General features: G+C 35.3%; 3 protein-coding genes across 7 annotated transcripts; 2 read left to right on the forward strand and 1 right to left on the reverse strand.

The window, feature by feature from the left end:
* On the forward strand, positions 1,469-8,675 carry LOC109336807. 4 transcript variants are annotated; one of them, XM_019573641.1, is made up of 12 exons: positions 1,469-1,574; positions 2,058-2,133; positions 2,660-2,753; positions 2,841-4,228; positions 4,333-4,466; positions 5,180-5,301; positions 5,402-5,462; positions 5,570-5,719; positions 5,797-5,855; positions 6,711-6,845; positions 7,569-7,660; positions 8,282-8,675. In XM_019573641.1, the coding sequence occupies exons 2-12, from the start codon at positions 2,101-2,103 to the stop codon at positions 8,351-8,353; spliced, it is 2,340 nt and encodes a 779-aa protein (XP_019429186.1). In that variant the 5' UTR covers positions 1,469-1,574; positions 2,058-2,100; the 3' UTR covers positions 8,354-8,675. The 4 variants fall into 4 exon arrangements, with proteins under 4 accessions (XP_019429186.1, XP_019429185.1, XP_019429184.1 ...); XM_019573640.1 differs by having other exon boundaries at positions 2,660-4,228; positions 4,333-4,465; positions 5,182-5,301; XM_019573639.1 differs by lacking the exon at positions 1,469-1,574 and adding an exon at positions 1,775-1,796 and having other exon boundaries at positions 2,660-4,228.
* LOC109335282 (transcription factor APG-like) lies at positions 16,118-18,005 on the forward strand. Of its 2 annotated transcripts, XM_019571413.1 has the most exons (7): positions 16,118-16,236; positions 16,314-17,007; positions 17,095-17,199; positions 17,293-17,358; positions 17,466-17,531; positions 17,619-17,683; positions 17,720-18,005. In XM_019571413.1, the coding sequence occupies exons 1-7, from the start codon at positions 16,169-16,171 to the stop codon at positions 17,901-17,903; spliced, it is 1,248 nt and encodes a 415-aa protein (XP_019426958.1). In that variant the 5' UTR covers positions 16,118-16,168; the 3' UTR covers positions 17,904-18,005. The 2 variants fall into 2 exon arrangements, with proteins under 2 accessions (XP_019426958.1, XP_019426957.1); XM_019571412.1 differs by having other exon boundaries at positions 17,619-18,004.
* LOC109335222 (putative pentatricopeptide repeat-containing protein At3g01580) lies at positions 18,100-21,050 on the reverse strand. Its single transcript, XM_019571337.1, has one exon. The coding sequence runs from the start codon at positions 20,964-20,966 to the stop codon at positions 18,768-18,770; it is 2,199 nt and encodes a 732-aa protein (XP_019426882.1). The 5' UTR covers positions 20,967-21,050; the 3' UTR covers positions 18,100-18,767.

The following is a 24,314-nucleotide window of genomic DNA, read 5'->3' on the forward strand; positions in this document are numbered from 1 at the left end:
AGTGATGTGTTATATTAGTCTCTAGGAAAAAATTTCTCTTTGAATTCTTGATATTCTAGTTAATGAATGTGAAATGGATAATGAGAGCATAACACTTGGGTTTATGTCTAGGATGAGTGAGATTGATACAATTTATTTTATATTTTACCTTAAATATTCAACTCAAACTTATCTCATTTAAATATAGTAAACATACCTATCCAATATTAATTCTCAAGTAATATGCGACTCTTCAAACTGAATTGAATTGTATTATATTTGCCCTTAATATAAACCAAATATATGAGATCAATTTGAACATAAATACTACATAATTTTATATTATCTTTTACTATTCTAAGTAGGTTTTTTATAAAAATAATAAGAGAGTTTTTATTTGAAAATCAATTTCCCTAATATATTATATGCGTACGGACACATTAGGATTTTAAGAAAGTTAGCTTTTATAAAAAATTAAAACTATCTCCAATGAAAATATTAAATACATCATTTTCTCAACACATCAAGTCATCAATCCTTGCTATTCATTTCTTCAGTAGTAAATTACACTGACACCCCATGAGTTTTAGTGAAATTACACAAACCACCCTTCACTTTTCTACACCTACACAGCCCTCCAATAGTTTTTATACTTTCATTATATTGACCACCCCGGCATAAGAAATAAGTGTAATTTTTAAACAAAAAATATGATAAACGCAATTAAGTTAAACAAAACATGATATATTATAGAGACAAATCCAAATAATATATGAGTCAATATTTCTTTATTATTTTTGGTTCGTTACACTATATTATAAGAGCGATTTAAACAATATTTCTTTAGAATTGTTGATGCATTTTGTAACTAAAAATAATAAAGATATATCGATTTGTATATTATTTAGACTTGTCTACATAATATATCATATTTTGTTTAACTTAATTGTCTTTATCACATTTTTTGTTTACACTTATTTCTTATGCAGAGGTTATTAGTGTAAGGAAAGTATAAAAACTATTGGAGGATTGTGTAGGTGTATAAAATTGAGGGGTGGTTTGTGTAATTTTACTAAAACTCAGGGGAATATCAGTGTAATTTACTCTTTCTTCAATATATTGACCCCCTTTCTCATTAAAAATAAAAAAAAGTAGAAACTATTAATAAGATATTGATCTAGTTGTTTAAGACTCCGTTAATTCCTAAAATGACTATTTAAGGATTTAATTCCTTGGAAAAAACACTTGTAGGAAGTGACTAACACACCCCAAATAAAAATTGTTCATTACTAAGTAAGAAAATACGGTGTAAACAAAGGTAATAGAGACTAATAAATAATAATAGTAATATGATATTGTTGATAAAATACGATGTAATTGTGATTTAAATGTAGGGGTGTTATGGTCCACACAAACGAAAAGTCATGCGCAACGAACCAGCTCAGTGATGTTGCTTCACACAGCTCTCTTTCCCGCCTTTTTGTTATGTAGCTATCCCAACACAAATTCAGTTTATTCATTTCGAATTCCTCACGCTCTTTCTCTCTCAAAATTTCGAAAACGGAGGTTTACGACGATCGGAGAAGAGTAACGCCGTCAGTGTCATTTTCTCTCCGCTCGCATCATTTTCGCCTTTCATTCACAGCTTCATTCACCCTTGTTAACATTGTTTCAGATCAAACTTAGAATTATAGTTAGTGATTTTCTTTCCATGCAGGTTCTTCTGTGTCCTCTCTGAATTCTTCAATTCCTCTTTCTCGAGGGTTTGTTAATTGATCGGTGAGTTCCAATTCCTACTTCGTTTGGCTCCACTTCAAGTTAATTTTAAAATTTCTCTTTATTTCCACTTTCCATGTTACTTATTTTGTTCTTATTAAGTCGTTACTTGTTAGAACTTTCGAAACTAATTGTTTGTTTCTGTATTGCAAACTCTGCTGAGAGAAATCATCGCATTACGCTGTCTTGAATAGACAGAGGCTTTGCTCCTTTGGGTCACCGAGCATTTGAACTGGGTCACGCGTGATTTCTTCCCTTTTACACTGTATTTCCTTTATGATTGTTGTTTGTTACCTTTTCAGGTCAATTAATTGTGTTCGTACTTAGCTGAGATTGCAACTAACAATGGATAATGAAGTGCGGCACAATTTGCATGATGTAAGAATTGGAACCCTTGATCCCGCCACTTTTTCGATCTGACTTAATTTGGCCACTAGCTCACTGTTATTGTTATTATTATGTTCTTAGATATTTCATTTATAATAATATGTGAAACTTCGTAGCTGGTTACTTTGTTTGGGTTTATTGCTCAGTGATCGCTATGAACCGCTCCAGTAAAATGTTGTTTGGTTTATGTTTGATTTGTGCTTGACACGTGTCTGATAATCTGATGCAAATGCAGTTTGAATATTCTTAATATTTGAAGCAAATTGTGGAAAAAAAAGGTTATTAAGAAGGATTTAGAGATCATCATATGAACAGTTTGTATGTGACATGATTTATGATAGAGCAATATAACATCATATGATTCATGTAACCGATCTCACCTAGCGGGACTGGGGCATGGTTGTTGTTGCCCTTATCTGTGATTTTTGACTACTAACAATTATGATTTCAGTAGCTGTCCTTCTAATATTGAGTGATTTTTTGAAGATATTCATGTATATGGACCATGTCTATTCAGGATCGAACAAGTGAGTGTCGGAGTTTTGGCAGCAACATTCTTCCGTCTAGTCAATCAAGGAAAATTTCTATTGGAGTCATGGCAGATTCAAAAGGTAGCACAAGATGTGGAATCACGAAAGATAATGGACCTATTGTGGCAAATACAGAAAGGTTAATCTCTAATGTGGAAAATTTCATAGGAGAAATAAGCAAGGTTCAAAGAGTGACAACTTCCTTTAATACAAAGAAAGTTGAAGGCCCAGAAGAAGCTTTGAAGTGTTCTTGGATACCTAAACCCTTTTACCAAAGAACAACTAATTCCGATGACATCCTTCAACCCGACCAAGCCTTTAATTTACTAGCCTCTGCTGTTGAGAGAGACAAACTAAAAGAAAAAGAGTGTGCAGCTGGGAAAAATCCGGTTCAGCTTTTCTCAAAGTCAAATCAGATTTCAATTTTTACTTCTAGCAATGACAACCAGAAGAAGTCTGATGGAGAAACTAGCAGGAGCAAGGGAAGGAAGGACGAGACCACTGAAAGAGTAGAGGAGTTCACATTCATCCCTGCGAAGGAAGTCTCGGAGTCTGATAAAACCAAGCCAGAAAACAAAACTACTAGATTCGAAAATAATACTGAAAATTTGAGGATGAAGCTTTGCCAAATATTGGGGACCACTTCTATGTCAGCTCCTGGGATTCAGCATGCAGATTCGCAAACTCGAAAGAAGGGCCAGGGTGAGGACAGATTGCCACTTGAACAGCCTGTGAATCTGAAGGATAAGAAATTTGTGAAGGCCAGACAATATTCGGATCCTATAGAAACTGATTCAGAAAATACTGACCGTACTCCTAAGAGGCCTGTAACTCGTTCTGTGACTAGAAAAAGAATGCCTTCCAAAAAGCAACAGGCAAAAGGTAAAAATACCCCATCTTCAATAGACGCAAAGGATTGTCCAGATAAAAGTATATTCTCCTTTAATGGAAAATGGACTGGGAGGCGAGATACTTTTCCAAATGATGGTTCTTCAATGTCTTTGAAGGAAAAAGGTCAGGGAAAGAATTCCAAAGTTGGGCCACATAAGACCTTCTTCACTGAAAATGACATTGCAGATAAATTTAATCGAGACACTTCAAAGACTGATTTACCACTGAATCATGAGGTAACATTTTCACTCGGGAATAAAATGGGAGGATTTAGCAGTTGCTTACCTGATCATCAGACAAAATGCCCCCCAAAACCAAAATTAAACCAAAGAAAAGTATATTACCAGCCACCGGCAGTAAACAATACAGATATGCGTGAAGAGCTTCAAGTTTCAGAAAAAGGAAACCAGCAAGAGTACACTAGTGATCCAGTTGTACAGAATGTTGCTAAGTCACAAGATAATTTGCGAAGTCCTACACTTCAACTTAACACACCTGTTTTAAGTTCTTCTCCTAGTCCAACAGCGAAAACAGACCAAAAGGCAAATGATATTAGCAGTCCAGTATCAAGTGAAAGATTTTCTCTGGGAGCCATTCGGAATCTGAGGACTTTCCAGACTCCGGAACCCGAATTTGACTGGCCAAGGGAACAAAAGCAATCTTCTGTATCCTTATCTCTTAGGGTCTCAAGTTGATAATTTTTTGTCTTCTTGCCTCGAGCTAGGTACAGTGTGTTTCTTCTTTTTGCTGTTCTTTAATTAGACTTCAGGATATGGAGGGGCTCAAGTATTCCACTCACGGAAAAGAGACACAAGAGACACCCCCCTTTAAAGAGACAGAAGAGCAGGATGGGTCATCTGATTCATCATCTGAAGAGAGTAATTTTTCAGGATCCCAAGAAGGTTTGCCTTTCAGCAAAGAAGAATATATCCACTCACATGTGTATTAATTAAGTTGCAATGGATACATCTCCCAGAACTTGTTATACTTCTTTTCAACAGCTACATTTTTTAGTACGAATTGAATCTATTCTTTCTTTTCAAAATTTTCAATCACTCATATCACAAGTTTGTGTTTTTTCATAGGTAAATTCCGAGGAATACAAAATTATAATGTATATATCTCTTTCATGACTTGTTACTGATGCTTAAACAGCCTTAGAATGACCTTCTGAATGTGTCCACTAGCCCGTATGCATTGTGAGACTTGTTTGTTCAGTTTCTTATTTTGAAAGGACCATCTTCCAAACTGTAAAAGAGGTCGAGTGCTACAGAGATTTGTATGTACACAGTGATAGTTTCTTTCTTGTACCAGTACAATCTCAGTGCAATTTTGTGTGTGGCTTTTCTAGTGGGTTGGTTAACGTAGTGATGGATGAAACATACACTATTGAACCTTTTAGGCCAGGAATAATAAATAGTATCATATATAGTTGTTAGCAGAGAATGTGGCACAGCATGCTCTTCCAAATCCCCGCGTCTTAGGTATCTGATGACTTTCTTGGTTTTACTTCGGTTGCACTATCTGCATTACCAAATACTCTATGCCCCCCATATTCTACCCTGTTCTTTCAAGGCAGAGCCACTCTCTTAGTTGTATCTAAATTGTGTAAGTGTAGGTGCAAAAGTAAGACATATTGCTGACAGGAAAAGTTTTACGCTTCGTCCAGTCAAAAGGATGCGCAAACATGAAGGCATTAAATTGAGTGATAGAAGTCCAGCTTCAGTATCTTCAAAAGGCAGAGCTTCACTTTTGTACATGATATATAATATCTTAATATGCTATTCTGATGTATGCAATCTTTATATTGTAATCTCCATTTTTCTATAAATGATTAGGATCGGAGGAAAGTGATTCAATTGATGAAGCTTCTGAGCAGAACCAAGATGGATTTGTAAGGTGACTATATTTTTTCCATGACAATTGATTAATGAGTCAGGAAAAGTAGAAAATACTTCTCATATTTACTTTATCTTTTAACTGTTTGAGTCTTCACAACTTGTTAGGGCTGTTGAACTGTTTGCCTCAGAATTGGTTAAGCTTAAGACCAAACTTAAGTCGATGACAAGTCAGAAATCCTCAGAAATCTTAAAGTCTGTTGCTGAAGAGATACATCTGCAGCTGCAGAATGTCCATTCCCAGATTCAAACAGACATGTACTTATAGACGACTGATGGTTTTTTATTATTCTCATATCTAGTGTTTTTATGCATTTCTGAAAAAAATGTTTCAGAGGGAAGCTCACAGGTCTCAGTAAGTCAAAGAGAAAACGACTAGAAACAAGATTTGAGGGTAACATAATTTCTAGCTCAGTGTTTACTTAAATATATTTATGTTTTGAAACTTGTGATCTAGCTGCTGTATATCTTTTCCATATTTTCCTTTTAAGCTTAAGTTCCAAAAACTTCTGTGTAAATGGAGAAATTAACACTAATCATCATCTGGCTCCATCAACACCGTTTATCACTTCATAAATCAATGTGAACTTAATATTCTTTGAGAAGTTCTAAAACCTTCTACTTAATCTGAATGATCCTCCTAATTACCCAGAAAAGAAAGTATTAAAAGTTTTTTATTTTAGTTAAGAAATTAAATCCTTTGAAAGTAATACCCTGTTCTAGATGGGATCTTTAAATAAATAGATGATCTTTTTATAGAATAAAAATGTGCTTATAAGTTTGAGACAGATCCAAATAAGTCAGATATGTCTTGGTAGAAATAGTAAGTTTCATAATAAAGGAACGATTTGCTTATTGTAAAGTTAGCTATAAGAACAGTACCTGACAGTCTGACGTCCAAAAGAAATTTTGATTTGACAAACAGATATTATTTCCAAGAAGCATATATCAGGGCAACAGTAGCGAGGAAGTAATAAAATTACTTGTCATAAGGAGGGAAAAAGGCTGAGACAAAGAATTAGTGTGGTTCTTTTATGTCCTTGTATTGGGTCTTCCACTTAGTATTCTTAAAATTTGTTTTACTAACCCAACATTGAGTACTGCCATATTTTGTATGTTGCATTTTATATATTTGCAACTAAATTTCATATGCTGTGTTTTCCTTATTTTATTTTCTTAATGGCTCTTTTCTTGTAATATGGCTATTTGTACTGTTACTGACCTTCTCCTCTTCCTAACAAACATGTAGACCAGCAGAAACATTTGAGGTTGATATATGATAAGTTCAAGGAAGAGGTTAATCTGCATCTACAGGATTGTAGAAGCACTGTTGAAGCTCTTGATGCAGATCAGATAGAAATCAAGGGAGCCATGGAAAAGCAAAGTATGAAAATTTCCCGTCTTTTGAATGTAGATATCTGCCCTGACCCCCTCTTTGGTAAATAGGTCTTTGAAATATTAACTCAGTGGTATAGTGTTTAATTTAGTTTTCTTTGAAAGGAAGCTTAGACTGAAACTGTTACAATACTAACAATTTTACTTATTGGTAGTTGTTAGTTAGGACTTGAGAGGTAAGCCTAAGCCCTGAATAACCTGTAGAAATTTGTGGCTGTTAGCTCTATAGTTTTATTTTGGCTTAAGTGGTTTGCCGATGCAAACAAACTTTGGGTGGATGGCCGTGGCCATTTGGTAGTTGTTGTTAAATGGTTAATGCCATTGCTGTCTCATCTCCTGCTACAGATTGTGGGACAGGGTCATTGTGCTGAATGAAGCAATGGTCTCTTTGTTAGTTAGGATCTGATCGAATGTCGATTGAGTAACTAATAAGTAACTTGCTACTCCTCATTGAGCTATTAAATGAGGATATGATGTATATTATTCTTACATGACTATCTCATGCCACATCACATTAATGGAAGATAAAGTGTGTTTTGGGGGGTGTTTAGGGATTAGTGTTGTGTAGAGTTCTTAGGAGTCTCTTGTTAAAAAAGGGCGGTAGAGTGCACGAGGCAGAAGCTGTTTATAGGATTTGAACTTGTGACCTTATGGTCATTAAGCAACAACCTTATCGTTGAGGCTCGATGCTGAATAGAACTTGTATTAACAGGAGTTGCACATAAGAAGCTTCTATCACATGTTGAAGAAGCAGTGGAGATGCAACTCAATGACGCTCAAAGGAAAATCTCAGCCACCCACGAGGCAAGTATTTGTTATTAGTACTAGCTATATACTCTAACCCTCGGTTTTCACTTCTTTTGTTGTTAGTCATTAATTAATAGTTTGATTCTGGGATTAAAAGTGTACTGATGCAATGATACACCGTTGATTGTACTTATACTATATTGTAAAGTTATATGTGAATCACTGGCAGCAAGACCAATCACACTGAAACCTTTTTGATGTATATATTGATTGAGAATAGAGTCAATCACATGGATTGCACACCTCAGGCATTGTGGAGACTGCATAAAATTCGCTTCACATTGATGCGTGTTTTGGTCTAAATGGAGAGACTTGATTCACTCCGCCTAGGTGTCTGACCATACCTGTGGGATTAGTCATCTATCGGGTGGGAGAATAGTCCGCAAACTGGCAAAAAGATCGCATGTCAAATTCACTAGTTTCTTTCTGACTCCGTTGCATTGTTCATTGGATTTAGGACTTCATATCTTGCTAGTCCAGCTGAGCACTAATCATTCTTGCTGTTTAGTTTTTTTCTTCTATTGATTGTCATTTCTTCACAGCGCTGCTAACTGCCTTTGCAAATGGAGACAGAGCTTTTGTATCTAATACTGATTTTATCCTTCTAATTGATTGCAGATGGCGAGGGGAAAACTGCTACAATTGAAGCAAGTTATAGTTATGTGTTTAGAAGATGGTATTATAAGTTGATGTCTTTTCTGCTGATTCATTGCAATTTAGGAACTTTTTCCCAGAAGCGCACCATGAGATTTCACTAGACCCTTAGGACTAGTATCGTTTTATAGATTACTATGTACTGATTAATATTATCTTTTTGTCCCCAACTTTTCAGTGATGCTACATATAAAGGAACTTTCTCCCTTATGGCATAAAACAGTTAATTTCGCTAGGTTTAGGAAATTCCACTTAAAATTTCTTTTATAATAGTCACATACTGGGTTTATTATGCCTAATTTGTGGGGAAACATCCCAAGCTTGTTATTTTTCCTTAATCATTCAGATTTTACCACTCTCAATTTGGCGGGCTAACCATCCTGGTTTTTCACATTTTTCAAACGCATGTTGTTTGTGTTTTAAGATTTTACTGAGAGTTACAGCACAAAAAAGGTGTTATCTGCACTGCTAAGATAGTAGGACGATAATTAATCCACAGCCAATATGATAAGGATGAAGAAGAATTCTAAGAATTGTAAACGATTCGAAGAATTAGAGAACAAAAACCAGGGGATTCCTATAGAAATGGAGGATCCCGATTGTATATTAGTCAAGAGAAGAAAAGATACAAGAGAGAGTAATTGGTTTTTCTGAAAAAATGAGTTAAACCCAAAACAGTTAAAACTTGCTATTTATATCTAACAGTTTTAACTGTCATAACTGCCACTTACTAAAAAAGGAAAGTTTTGCTAATATACTTCCTATTACATGAAGTGCACTCCCCTTTCATATATTTCCTATCAATACCCCTGAAGAACAAACATGACCTCATGGATGGAAGGAAGGAAACTTTTTCTGCAAATAAAAAAAGAAATCCCAAGTAGCATCCTCTACTAACTGATGTTTCCACTTCACCGACACCTTTGTCACCGCATGACCCCTTCTCTTCACTGTCATCCTATCCAGAATGGCTTCTAGTTCTTTGTGTGTGGCACTACTAGAGACAGAACTTGGAAGAGTAGTAGATGTAACAGCAGAGCCCAAATGCCTTTCAAGCTGGGAAACATGGAATACTGGGTGAATCTTCGAGTGAGGAGGAAGAACCAATGCATAAGCTACTCTGCCAACCTTACTAGCAACACGAAAAGGACCAAAATATTTAGGAGCCAACTTTGCATTCACTCTAGTTTCCACTGAATTTTTCTCTATAGGGATGCAGCTTTACATAAACTAAATCATCCACCGCAAATTCTTTGTCAGACCTATGTTTATCAGCAATTTGTTTCATTTGACATGTGCCCTTCTCAAATGGAACTTCAACATTCGCAACCTTTCCTCCCTTTTACTTAAGCTTCTATCCACCAATTCAACCGTAGAACCATTAGGTAAATAAGGAAGACCAATTGGTGGTGGTTGTCCATACACTATCTCATAAGGTGTAGCTTGAATTGAAGTGTGAAATATGGTATTGTACCACCATTCTGCCAAAGATAACCACTACATCCACTCTTGAGGATTATCAGAACACATACACCTCAGATACGTTTCTAAGTATCTATTCACCACTTCACTTTGGCCATCAGTTTGAGGATGATAAGAGGAAGATAATTGTAGTTGCACTCCTTGTAATGCAAACAAATCCTGCCAAAATTTGCTGATGAAAACAGGATCTCTATCACTTGTAATCGAGTCAGGATAACCATACAACTTGAAGACATTATCCAAAAATGATTGAGCCACATTAGCAGTAGTATAAGGATGAGCTAAGGCCATGAAATGTGCAGCCTTGCTTAACCTATCAACCAATACAAATATGACTTGCTTTCCTGCAGACAAGGGCAATCCTTCTATGAAATCCATAGTGATGTGTTGCCACACATGACCTAGAATAGGGAGTGGTTGAAGCAACCCTGGTGATGCAGTTGTTTCATACTTACATTGCTGACATGTGGGACATCTAATTACAAAGGCCTTGACATCTCTATTCAAACCTTTCCAAAATACCACAGATTTGACCCTATGAGTTGTAGCATGCTTGCCAGAATGGCCACCTACAGTAGTGGTATGCAACCATTTCAAGATGTCTTCTCTTAATTGAGCATCATTGCCAATAACAAACTTACCCTTCCTGCGTAGTTCACCATGCAGTCAAGTGTAGTGCTTATGAGAAGAATGATTATTGAGGAGTTGCTCCTTCAATGTTACCAAACCAGCATCATTCTCCTAAGATAGTTTAATTCTATCCACTAAAACAGAGTCCACTTTGTGTACCAAAAGAGCATTGCAAGTTTCCACCCTTGAGAGTGCGTCAGTTGCGACATTATCCTTACCCTGCTTGTACTCAATTGTGAAGTCAAATTCCATAAGCTTGACTAGCCACTTTTGTTGAAAAGCAGTTGTCAACCTCTGATCAAGCATATATTTGAGACTGTTATGGTCAGTCTTGATCACAAAATGCATGTTGAGCAAATAATGCCTCCATTTCTGTACAGCAAAGACCACTGCCATCAATTCCTTTTCATAAGTAGACAAAGATTATTGTTGGAGACTCAATGCTCTACTGATATAAGCTATAGGGTGATGATCCTGCATCAACACAGCACCCAACCCTGTCCCGGAAACATCAACCTCAACCAAAAACACCTTAGAAAAATCAGGCATAACAATGACATGTGTTGTTACAAGGAGGTGTTTGAGATGAAGGAATGCATTTTTTGCTTCAGATGTCCAACAGAAGTTGTCATTCTTGAGCATTTCAGTGAGAGGTTTGGTTACTCCACCATAACCCTTCACAAACCTTCTGTAGTAACCAGCTAACTCCAAAAAACCCCTCAATTGTTTTAATGATTGAGGCAGAGGCCATTCCTTGACAACAATTAACTTTGCAGGATCTGTAGCCACTCTTTCTTCTGAAATAAAGTGGCCTAAATATTCCACCCTGGAGACTCCAAAAAAACATTTGGACTTCTTAGCAAACAACCTATTTTCCCTCATTAGCAACAAAACTCTTGTGAGATGCTCTAGGTGCTCCTTCAAAGACTTGCTATAGATGAGGATATCATTAAAAAAACTAGTAAGAACTTCATAAGGAATTGATCGAAAATCGCATTCATGAGTCCTTGGAATGTTGTTGGAGCATTTGTCAAACCAAAGGGCATAACTAAGTATTCATAATGGCCTGCATGTGTCCTGAAGACAGTTTTCTGAATATCAGAGGGATTCATTCGAACTTGATGATAACCAGCTCTGAGGTCTAGCTTAGAAAAAACTGTTGAGCCATGAAGTTCATCCATAAGATCCTCAACCAATGGGATAGGAAACCTGTCCTTAACAGTTGCTTTATTCAATTCCCTATAATCCACACAAAGTCTCCAAGATCCATCCTTTTTGCCCACCAAAACCACAGGACTAGCATATGGACTTGAGCTATTCTGAATTACCCCATAGTGCAACATCTCATGCACCAAGTTATCAATGATGTCTTTTTGATGCTTGGCATACCTGTAAGGCCTCTTATTCACTGGATTTGTGCCCTGTAAAAGAGGAATTTGATGATTGTGGCCATCCCTCATGGGAGGTAACTGTGAAGGTTCTTCAAAAACTTCAACAAAGTTGTCTAGTAGTTGAGTAATTTGGGTTGATAACATAGTTTGTTCTGCATGAGTAGTGAGTGATTGCAACAATCCTCCATCCTGAGGGCATAGCTGTAACATAGACAATTGTACCCCGTCTGTCAAGACCTTCTGCAATTGTTACTTCCTTATAGTTTTAACACAATTATTGGAAGAACCTTTGAGCACATGTCTTCTGCCCTAGACCACAAAATCCATAGTCAATCTATCAAAGTTCCTAGTGATATCTTCAAGTGTGACCAACCATTCTATACCCAACACAACATCACAACAACCCAAAGGAATCAACATCATATCTGAAATGAATTTCGTATGCTGAATTGTCCAAGAAAAGTCCTTAACCACTGCTGAAATTTGCAGCTTATTGCCATCAGCCATAGTTACCATTAGAGGCTCCAGTTGATCAATTTTACATCCCAAAGATCTAGCTTTTTGAATGCCTAGAAAATTGTGAGTACTTCCACTATCAATAAGAATATGCAGTGGTTTCTTATTGTAGTGCCCTGTTACTCGCATTGTTCTAAAACTAGCCATGTCAGTAAGAGCATTCACAGAGATTTGTGGATCACCAAAACTCCTAACCTCCTCCATTGTCTCCCCTTTTCAAGCTCATCTGCATCAATGTCTTCAATCTCCATCACGTGAAGCTGCAATTTCTTATGGGACAAGCTATGCTCTAGTGTATAAGGAGTATCACAGAAATAGCATAATCATTTTTCTCTTCTTTCATTCATATAAGCAGGAGTTAAACTTCTATTAATCTTGGGTTTTTGTCTCAACACATCCATTGGTGCCTCAGCTGGTAGTGTAGGTTTGACCTGAACACTTTGTTTGGGAAAACTAGGAGCCATATTGCTCTGGAGTGGAAATTACAATAAGGAGCTGGAAGTCTGAGAAGCTTCATACAACTTTGCTAACGAAAATGCCTTCATTACTGACTGAGGTTGAAACATGTGCACCATCATTTGACCCTCCTACTTCAATCCCCCCAAAAAACAACTGAGTGTGTATTCTTTCGACAGTTCCAACCTGGTGATAATCGCATCAAACTCGTCATGAAATTCAGCCACAAATCCTTTTTGTCTCAAATTCATAAGCTCCACCATAGGGTCATCACACACCTCCCCAAACCTGTCAATTAACAATTTCACATACGCACCCCACATTAGCCAAGAATTTGACCACAGAGACTTAACAAAAGCATGGTGCCATTGCAAAGCTCTTCCTTCAAAGTGCACTATTGCTAATTTGACCTTAACTTCCTCAGGGGTGCCATCAATCAAGAAATACGTTTCACACTGATAAACCCATTGTTTGACATTATCCCCATTAAAACGAGGGAAATCAATTTGGGATAAGCGTGTGCCACAAGAATAATGGGAGTGAGGTCGTTTCTCACCCGAAGTGCCAATTCTGGATCGAGCCGAATCTTCTGACTCATCCAATGTATTTTTCATTAATTCTTCCATCGTGACCTTCAATGATTCATTCAAAGATTTCTGAATAGAACCAGCTAATTCCATCATCTTTGATTCAATCTTTGCCGAAATTCTTGTTTCCAACCATTCCTCCACCTCCCTCAACGAAGCTTGACTTCTTGTTAACTCTGCCATTACTTCGTGTAGCCAAGGAAGGACCCGCTCTGATACCAATCGATAAGGATGAAGAAGAATTCTAGGAATTGTAAACGATTCGAAGAATTAGAGAACAAAAATCAGGGGATTCCTATAGAAATGGAGGATCCCGAGTGTATATTATTCAAGAGAAGAATAAGATACAAGAGAGATTAATTGGTTTTTCTAAAAAAATTAGTTAAGCCCAAAACAGTTAAAACTTGCTATTTATAGCTAACAATTTTAATTGTCATAACTGCAACTTACTAAAAAAGGAAAGTTTTGCTAATATACTTCCTATTACATGAAGTGCACTCCCCTTTCGTATATTTCCTATCACAATATAATCCGTTTACACAAGATTTGTGTTAAAATAAGTGTCACTAAGTAGGGTTGACAATGAACTGAATCAACTTGATATTCGTTTGAAACTCGATTTATTAGTTAGTTATATATATGTATATATTATGATCCATGCATTTATTTTTTATATTTATTGTTATTATATATATAAATAATATTTCTTTAAAATGAAGTCATTATTTGAGTTAATAAACCAATTCGAACTGAACTCGAGCTAAAAAAATAACTCGTATCAAACTTGAGTCGAGTTTTGAGCTGAACCCAAAAGAACTCTGATTCGACTTGGTTTGGCTCGTTTTCAGCCCCACCACTAAGTGTAGAATCTACATAACTACATTGATTCCTTTATTACTACCAATGATATTTTCTCACTTTATGGTAAGGAATTAACCAATTTTGGGATTCGTGACTGTCTCTCCCACGAATCGAAGCTTTGACCTTTTGGTCACTTGAGATTTAAGAAGTCTTACACTACTAGACCAACGTTTTGTTGGTTGAGAAAATTCATATACGATTTACTTATATGAGGATCATCACTTTTACAATAATTTGGGTGCACATATAAATTGAGTTTAGAAAAACTTTGTTGCCTGTCTCTGGAATTATATTGAAATGGGTAAATCAACTCTCGTTAAAGTCTAATGGCGTTTTTATCCCAAATTCTTCGTACTGTTACATCAACGACTTTTTTTTCTAGGCCCATCTTCATATTTTCATAGTTCATCGACATACTTTATACCTCAGTACTAGGATTTAATTTCGATCATATTAAAAGCATCAATCAAGTGATGTCATATTACTCACTGAAGCAAGATTGTTTTGTTGAGAATACCCATGGTTTAGACCCAAAAAAGTAAGTGATGTGATACACGGAAGTGATTTACCAAATTTGGTAGGATCCCAGAAGTACACGAGGAAGTTGAAGTTGAAGTAGGAACAACTCAACAACTCAAGTTTAGACTTAAGATTTGGGATTAAGTTCGTCCCAATTTGAACAAGATAACATTTTCCCGATTCTACTAAGCTGTTAGTATTTTCAATTAGAAAATACTTAAATGTCTAAGAGGAAACTTCAATTAATGGCAGTGTCTTCTATTCTATCTAGGGATGGAGACTGAAGAGGGTGGTTGGTGACGGGTCAGTTTGAAATAATTTTGATATTGGGAAGTTGAATATATAAACTAGAAATATATATATTGATTTACATGAAGGGAGAATGAGATTGTCAACATCAATCATCTTATCGAGTGTACTATTGTGAAGCACTCTATCATTTTCAGTATGTGGTGCTGAATCAATCATCCAAGTTATTAACACAAAAAAGTACAGACAAGAAAATGCCCAGGCACGTGATCCCAATGTGAGTATCACGTGAAAGCGGGTGACCATTCATACATTTTCTCGTGTTCAAATTCAATTTCTTGTATCGTACGTGGGGGTGGGATTCATGGTGACTCCATCAAGCCCCAGCATGGGTCTCACATTCTCTTCAAATCATTGTCTCTATTATAATAGTCTTCTTAATCTCTATTATTATCTCTATTATTAAATACTTGCCTTTATTATAATATTCTTGTTATTTCTATTATTCTATTACAATTACAATTGTTTTGTCTGCAATTACGATAAATTGAATATGAGCCTTGCATGTAATTTATCTTGGTTTCAACAATGATGATAAAAAATTTCTCAAACTATACTAAACATCTTTAGATCTTATCCCTATATATGTTTTTTTTAATAAACATGGATTAGAAAGATGCTAGATACTTTGAGGTTAAAGCTTGTGTTCACATTTAAGAAAAAAAGAGTCAAACTATTTCAATAATGTATGAAAAGACTGTTAAAACTTTTAATTATCGATTGGCATTTTTTATTATTCAAAGTTAATTTTGTAAAATAAATAATAATAATATAAAGCAATGATTAGTTGTTTGAAAATAATTATATGGCTAGGAAGTATTTGAATCTTATTATATTAGTCTCTACCTCATTTATTAGGAAGAAAGATCACTTTTTTCAATAATGTTTCATTCTTTATCATTATATCATTCACATATTGTTACATGAATAAAATATATTTGTAAAAATAAATATCATTCTGATTGGCTCACGATAAGAAATGACATACCATTCAAGACATATGGATACTATCATATTCATATTTTACTTTTATAGGTATTAGGAATTGAATATATATTTTGCACCTTAGCTTCTATTAGCACCTGAGTTATTATTATTCAATGGCTGAGAAGATGCTTGACTCTACCCAAGCAGAGATGACAAGAAGCTCCTTCAATCCACCCTCCATGTAAGTTTTACAATCTTCTTTTTATCTCTTTTCCATCTTTTGAGTTTACACTTAAAGTGAGTGATTTTTTGTTCCAGTTATGGCAATGATTCACATGAGCTGGTATGGGAAAATGGCCAAGTTCTTGTGCATGGAGGTTCAAATAAAAGACCAGCTGCTACTGAAAGTGGTTACATATTCACACCTTTCAAACAACACTGTTTATCTTCAACTCCACTCAAGAAACCAAGGATTCATTCAAACCAAATTACACCAGCAACAAAAAATGTTTTAAGACCTCCACTGTTTCTTAAATCTACTCACAACGAAAACAGTGCCACAACAGATAATACTACAGTTTTAGCAAGTATGGAGCATATTAAAGCAACAAAGGTTGGGAAAACAGCTACTAGTAGCAAAACTATTGATCATGAATCAGTAGTGATTGATTCATCTAAAGGATCACATGGTTTCAGAGAACTTAAAGGGAAAACACCTTTAGTTTCTGACACATCTAATCAAGTACCCTTTGTTGCAAGAAGTGTGGAACCACTTCCTGATGAGATTTCTGAAACAACAGGTTATAAAAGTGCCCTTCATGGTTCCCATGCACAATATTATAACCAAACCTCAACTTCAGAAGGACTTGGAGCAAAGGTAAAAGCTGCTACTACCTTTTGTAATGAATGCTTGCTACAATCTTCTTCTGTATGCTCTCTTGGAGCATCAAACAACACAAACCTTTGTAGCATGAAAAATGAGGAGACTGATGAGTCAACATATTTAAGTGATGTAAGTGGAACCCTGCACTATATTTTCACCTTCTGCACCCTTTGTCATTAGCATAATGAACATAAAGATTAAATAAACTTGGTGCAGAATGATGAAGAACAAGAAGTGGTGAAGGAAAAGCTTGCATGGGAGGGCAAACACACCCGGGTCAAGAGAAGAAGGGATACAAAGATTCAGAGATTAAATGAAATGGTGAGAAAACATTTGAAAAACAGTTAAAGAGATTAAGTGCTTGGAGATTATATTAACTAGTAATGTCTAACTCTTTGTTGTGGATGTTAGCAGAAGAGAAGAGATAGAATCAACAAGAAGATGCGTGTATTAAAAGAGCTCATACCTAATTGCAATAAGGTGGAAAAATCTCTTTAGTTATTTCATTGCAAGCATATAAGTTTTCTGATAGTTAGTCCTTGTTGCATTTGTTTTAATCTTATACTTTGATATTGTATGTCTTTTAGGTTGACCAAGCTTCAATGCTTGATGATGCCATCAAATATCTTAAGACCTTGAAGTTTCAGTTACAGGTAAGTGATAACTTTAGGCCTATCCCAGTAATTAAATTGTTTTATGCCTTGTCCTTATGCTTCATTTATTTTTATGTTATGATGCAGATTATGTCAATGAGTAGAGGATTATATATGCCTCTTATGATGTTACCTAGTGCTGCTCATTACTTATTGGGAGCTGGAATGGGTTTCAGGCCAGGAACAAACATTCCTCAGTACCCTATTCCTCCATTGCTACCTGGCATGTTTGGTTTTCCTAACCAAATGCCACCCATGCCCATGCCTATGTTTGGAAATCCTTCTACACAACCAATTCACCCAACAAATATAGCTACCAACTTAGGAGAGAATCTAGCTTCAGTTCCCAAGAGTTTTTATTTTGATGGATAGGGTTAATATGCAGTAAAGATTGATGTTTCAAATGTAATAGCTAGGAAACTGAGTAATTCTTATTCATGACTTATGTTGATGAAATTTCCAAGAGGTTTGTACCAAAAAGTAAGTCCCCCCCCCCTTTTATAGGAAAATAACTTTATTGACTAGATAAATATGTCTTGAGCTGAACAATTCTCTCAAGTGGGGAAAAAACACCAAAAGGCTTTAGTAAAAGATATAAAATAACTGAACTTCACATTGAATTTCGACACATTGAATTTCCATTGGGGGGACAAATCAAGGCTACTGTTTCTGCATTCTGCAAAATGGTGCTGAAAGTTTGATCATCTTAGCCTCTCTGCCTCCACAAGGAATAGTGGTCTGGTCTCTATCTTTACCCTCCCAATAATTGCATTTGTTGCTTGCCAACTGATCAACTACAAAGAAAGTTAAACTGTACCCAAAAAATATCTAAGAGGTCATGTGGTGTTGTAAAGTGCAAAGATGCAATTTAGAGGAGCCCAATCTTCTTATAACCATGATGGAGGGCAATGGTTAAAAAAATCATATAGGACAAACAAAGGGTTGAATAAACATTATTACTCCCAAGTTCCAACTCCCAAGATTGATTTTATGGATAATGCTATATGAGCTTTGTTCTTTTTGTGGTTGATTGAATTTATATTATTATTTTTTTGCAAGGAACAAATTAGAACAAATACACTGAGATTGTTGGATCTTAAACAGTCTGATCTGCCACAATACTAGTCTCATTAATTATTGGTCTCTATTCAAAGAGCAGTGTGAAGAGGGTTTAGTAGAGACAGAAGTTTGTGGTAACAACATTAGATTCACACACTGATCAGAAACTATTGTACATTAACATTGGATCAAATTCTGGGATTGACCAGCATATTTATCTTCACCTTTCATCACCAACAATAAACCATTCAGAGTCTCTTCAATCTTCACAAATTCTGGATGAAATGTACTCTTAGCATGGAAAACATAAATGTGGTGGCCGACCTGAACCCAGCTAATTCCTGGTTTTTTCTCCAACTCTTTATCTTTCATCATTCTTCTCACCTTTGACATGTCTTCCCATCGTTTGCCAGACGCATATAAATTTGAAAGGAGAACATAGTGACCTGAATCATGAGAGTTTAACTGGAAAATATGTTGTGCAAGGAGCTCAGCAAGTTCCACTTTGTTGTGAAGCCTACAAGCACCTAGTAAGCTTCCCAAAACATTGGCATCGGGCATCACAGGCATCTTTGTAATGAACTTGTATGCTCCATCAATATCTCCTGCTCTACCAAGAAGATCTACCATGCATGAATAGTGCTCCATATCTGGCTCAATACCATAATCACGGATCATAGAATTATACAGCAGCCGACCTCTTTCGACGAGACCTGCATGACTACACATGGATAACAGTGCAATAAAAGTGACATTATTTGGCCTAATTCCTGAAACTCTCATTTGCTCATAGAATGCCAAACCCTTTTCTGCTAGGCCATGAGTTCCACAAGCAGAGATCATAGTGTTATATGTTACGGTATTCTTTATCATCATCTGGTTGAAGACCTTCACTCCAAGTTCTAGAAATCCGCATTTGCTGTACATATCTATCAGAGAATTCCCAATAGAAGCATTTAATCCCAGACCTCTTTTGGTTGCATAACCATGAATTTCCTTTCCCTGTCTTAGAGCTCCTAATTTGGTGCATATAGGAAGCACACTAATTAAAGTAATGGAATTTGGCTTATGTTCAGCTTCCCATATTCTTCTAAAGGTTAAAAAAACTGACTCAAAATGACCAACTAAATTATACCCTACAATCAGTGAGTTCCATACCATAATATGCTTATCTGATATGTACTCAAATACTGACTCTGCTTCCCTAATTGACCCACAATTAGCGTACATATCAATCAATGCGCTACCTACAACTACATCTGATACTAACCCTTCTTTAATCACATAGTTGTGCATCTCCTTTCCTTGCTTCAACAATTTGAGTTTTCCCAATGCAGGAAGAACACCAGTGGCAACAATTGCATTTGTTTTAAAACCTATATCTACCATTCTGATATAAAGTTGGTAACTCTCTTTGTATAGGCAATTCTGCGAGTAGCCAGAAATCATGGTACTCCAAGAAACTGTATCCCTATAAACCATGTTGCTTAACACGCGATGTGCCTCCAATGGATCACCACATTTACAGTACATGTCTATAAGAGCATTCGAGACATACAAATCACTGTCAAAGCCATTCCTCACAGCACAACCTTGCAATGCCATTCCCAATTTCACATCCTCCAGTCTTCCACACACAGGTAACACGGATGCTAGAATCACTGAATCAGGCTTCAAACCTTGTAATCTCATCCTTCTAAACATCGAAACCGCTTCAAGACACTCGCCATTCCAAACAGCTCCACATATCATAGCAGTCCAAGAAGCCAGATCCTTAACTGGCATTTCATCAAATAATTTACGTGCATCTTCCAAGCTGCCACACTTAACAAACATATCAATCATAGCACACAGAACATAAACATTTGGCTTAGCTTTATAATGCAATTGATTATACTGAATTGTGTGCTGAACCCATCTCCCTAATTCAAGTGAATGCAAAAAAGAACAAGCCTTTAAGACAAGTGGGTATGTATAATTATCTGGGGCGACCCCCTTTTTAAGCATGGAGTGATAAAACTGAATGGCTTGAGTGAAGTGACCAACATCAACAAGGCCACGTAGCATGGCATTCCATGCAACGTTGGTCTTGTTGGGAAGGTTGGTAAAGGTGAAAGAAGCATGTTGAAGGGAACCAAAGTTAACATAAACATTAACAAGTTGTGAAGGAAGAGATTTATGAGGAGAATTTGGGTGAAAAAAACCAAGGACAAGAAGAAGAGCATGCAATTTTCTTGCTACTAAAAGATTGCGTGGAGAGTTAAGGTTACTGAACAAGGATGAAATGGTAATATTATTGGCTGTGGTTGTATAAGGAACTAGGTTGGGTGTAGTTATGGTCAGAATATGACTTTTTGGTAACCTTGTCCCAAACATTTTAGTATATAGGGACAGAACAGGACAAGGTTATTTTCATGTATTATGGAACAATCTACTCCAATTTTATCTCTTATACATGCCCAAGTTTGAGTTCTGAACTTCAAAGTTGTTTATAATAATTCAATTCAGAATAGAGTTACATCTATATCCCTAGCTCCAATTTTCTTAAGTTTTATATTTGTGAGCCCCACATTTTAATTAAGAATCTTGTATTTATGCATGCCCTTTTTGTCTTCACTAGTCACAAAGAAGAAAAAGGATAGTGAGTTGTTGGCAATTCCTTCCACGATTCCATGAAAGTAGAAAAATATATTTGAAATTCCAATATATGTTATATTGCTATTCCAATTTCCAATAGTCTCAATAATCAACAACGTCTACATGCTACATTCTCCTTTTGCAGCTAGTTACATTCTGATTATTGAGGCAACCATTCCAAGACACCAATAATATTATAAACAGTTGATGTGAGATTTTGTACACTTTCCTTTCTTTTATTTTTCAACTACACGCCTTGTGGATTAAATAGAGTTCTCGGCTGAACATAATTATATATTGTCATAAGATACTGGAGCAGCCATCTGCAGCATCAGCCATGACACATTTTTTGATGTGGATTATATGCACACCAAACGTTTCCATAACACACTTAAACACAAGCAACAATTTATTTAGTTATTTAATTTAAACAACCTCACCCAAGGTATGAAATCTTGCAGCAATATTGCACACAACACAGACAGAAACATAGCCAAAAATAGGATATCTAGTAGGTGCTGCCATGGTGTGACTTTTTCATTTTTTGGTATATCAATGACTGATTCTCTTGTTGAAGCCATATGCTGATAGTAGTGTTTTAAATTATTGTAATATTGTGTTTATTATAATTACAGGAAATTGTGGTCGATATAATCACAATTATAATTGTGATATTGTTGTGGAGACTCCCAAAATCATAATATTATTGCCGTAAAAGAATAATGAGCCACCTTACTCCACGATTTCTCGTTCTCTCCATAATATCTATGAAATGATCAAGTTAGTAAAAGTCTTGGATATTCACTCATATGGCATTATTCAGAGTTATTCCATGCATACACAAAGGATACTTTGTTCTGAGTACCTTCTTTTTTCAGCCTTAATGAATACAGGAACTCACTTCTACTATCTTAATCTTGTTTCATGATTTTACAAATCCAATTTTTATGGGTCGAATATTGTCACAACTCACACTGGGCCTATAAAAAAATAGTGATAAGGGCGGCAAAATCAGGATACATTACTGATCATGTTAGACCAATTGTTGAGAACAAATTTTCAGAAAACGTATTTTGGATCATTGGTCACAGTAAAGATAAGTCCTTGATCATTGCTCCATAGCCTTCCAAACTAGCTAGCTATTTTAGCTACTTTGCTAGAAGATAGTTGTTAATGGGAGCAATTACAACTAGGAAGAGAAATTGCAGGCATCAATAATAGAATAAATTAGACACTACACTTGTGATCCTCTGCGTTTAAGCGCATTGTATTGAAATAATACTCGTTTTGTGTACCAAAAAGGCAAAAACACTAATATTGTTTGTTTTGGATACTATACAATAGATCTTGGTTTTAGTTTTATAGTTGTTGAAAATTGATAATTTAAGTTTATACATTATACCAGCATATCAAGTTTGTCCCCCTCCAATTTCGTACTTACCAAGTCATGATTAATCAAATTTGGATTCAAGCCCATGATTCAATTCCCGTTATACACATCCCTGCTATTCAATCATACTTAATTTTAATAATAAGGCTTCTCTAAGAAAAAAAAAATATTTTTATCTTACAAATTTATACAATAAAGTTTTGGTTTCATTTTAACTCTCATTCTCCCTTTATTAAGCTCATACCAAGCAAAGGAAGAACACCCCTTTCCCATTTCTCCTTCATTTTCCATTTAAAACGGTATATCAAGTTTTTTAAAATAAAAAAGATTCAATCATCATACATGGAATGAATTAATCTCTTTCCCAAGTATATGATTATTCATCTTAACAAGTATAGTTTCTAAGTGTCGAACTTAACATTTAACTTTGCACAATACCTGAAAATTTAATGAGATCCTATAACATTAGATTAACTCTAAATGATGCCTTTAGTGAGGAAAATGGGAGTATAGGAACTATATGGACAACAACAAGTAGGAACTATATTGTATTTTTTTTCAGTCGAGTAAACTTATTCTGAAATTTTGTACATTGATTTGAGCAAGTAAAATGTTGAGTTGTTGAAATATAATCTTCTATATCCATTATTTTATGCGATTATATTTATTATCAATAAGCAATAATCACCTCATTAAAGATTATAATAACTTGTTTTTTATTTAAGTTTTAATGAGGTATTTGTTTTTTTACTGATGACAAATATAATAATATAAAGTAGTGAATACAAAATATTTTTGTTTTTATGAGTACAGGTCTAGTGTGGAAATATATTTGTTGTTTCATGCTATTTCATGTATCATTTGTTATGATTGATTGAAAAATATATATTTAAATTAAATATTTATTAACTAAATATTTTTCATGTCATAATATCTTATGAGACAAGATATGTTGCTCCCCCGTTGAATACTTTTATATTGCAAAAGAAAATCAAATAGCAACAATGTGCATGCTATATGATTATTGAAAATATGCTGGATTAGTATCCTATAGAATTAGCTAGGCTTCAGGTTGATTTAGAGAAGTCCCAAAACTCTGTCAAGTATATATGATTCTTACTGATACATCAATCACATGGTGACACGATATTCTGTGAAAATCCACATTGATAAACCAATTAGTTAGGACACACACTATTTGGTGAATCATTAGGTGATGAAACTAAGCCATGAGAGTCTACAAAAGTAAAGTGCAGTTCATTAAGGTCCCAGCTAATTATATAAGGTTGAGATCAGTGATATAATAATGGATACTGAGAAAATTGACTCTTGTTCCCACTACTGAGAAGATGGGAATAATATTATTAAAGTGATTAAACTTTATGTATAAAAAATGTAATAATAGAAGTCATCAAGCTTAACTCTTGATTGGAAATAAAGATGTCCAATTCTTCTTATAGAGCCTTCTTCCTTCTAATCAAAGTCAAATTGTGATAATGATTGTTTAGTATTCTACCTTTTTACCTTTATCAAACTGGGCATTATCCATGATATATATCTAAGCAATGTAATTAATCACCATAATATAATATATGAGAAACAGAAAGGTTTATGTTGAAAAGTTAATGGAAAGTACTATTCACTAATTATGGAGGCAGTTTAATACTATAAGTGATTTTAAGCGATGAATTGTAACT

This window comes from Lupinus angustifolius, chromosome LG20 (genome assembly GCF_001865875.1).
Source record: "Lupinus angustifolius cultivar Tanjil chromosome LG20, LupAngTanjil_v1.0, whole genome shotgun sequence".
In the NCBI taxonomy this organism is placed as follows: Eukaryota; Viridiplantae; Streptophyta; class Magnoliopsida; order Fabales; family Fabaceae; genus Lupinus; species Lupinus angustifolius.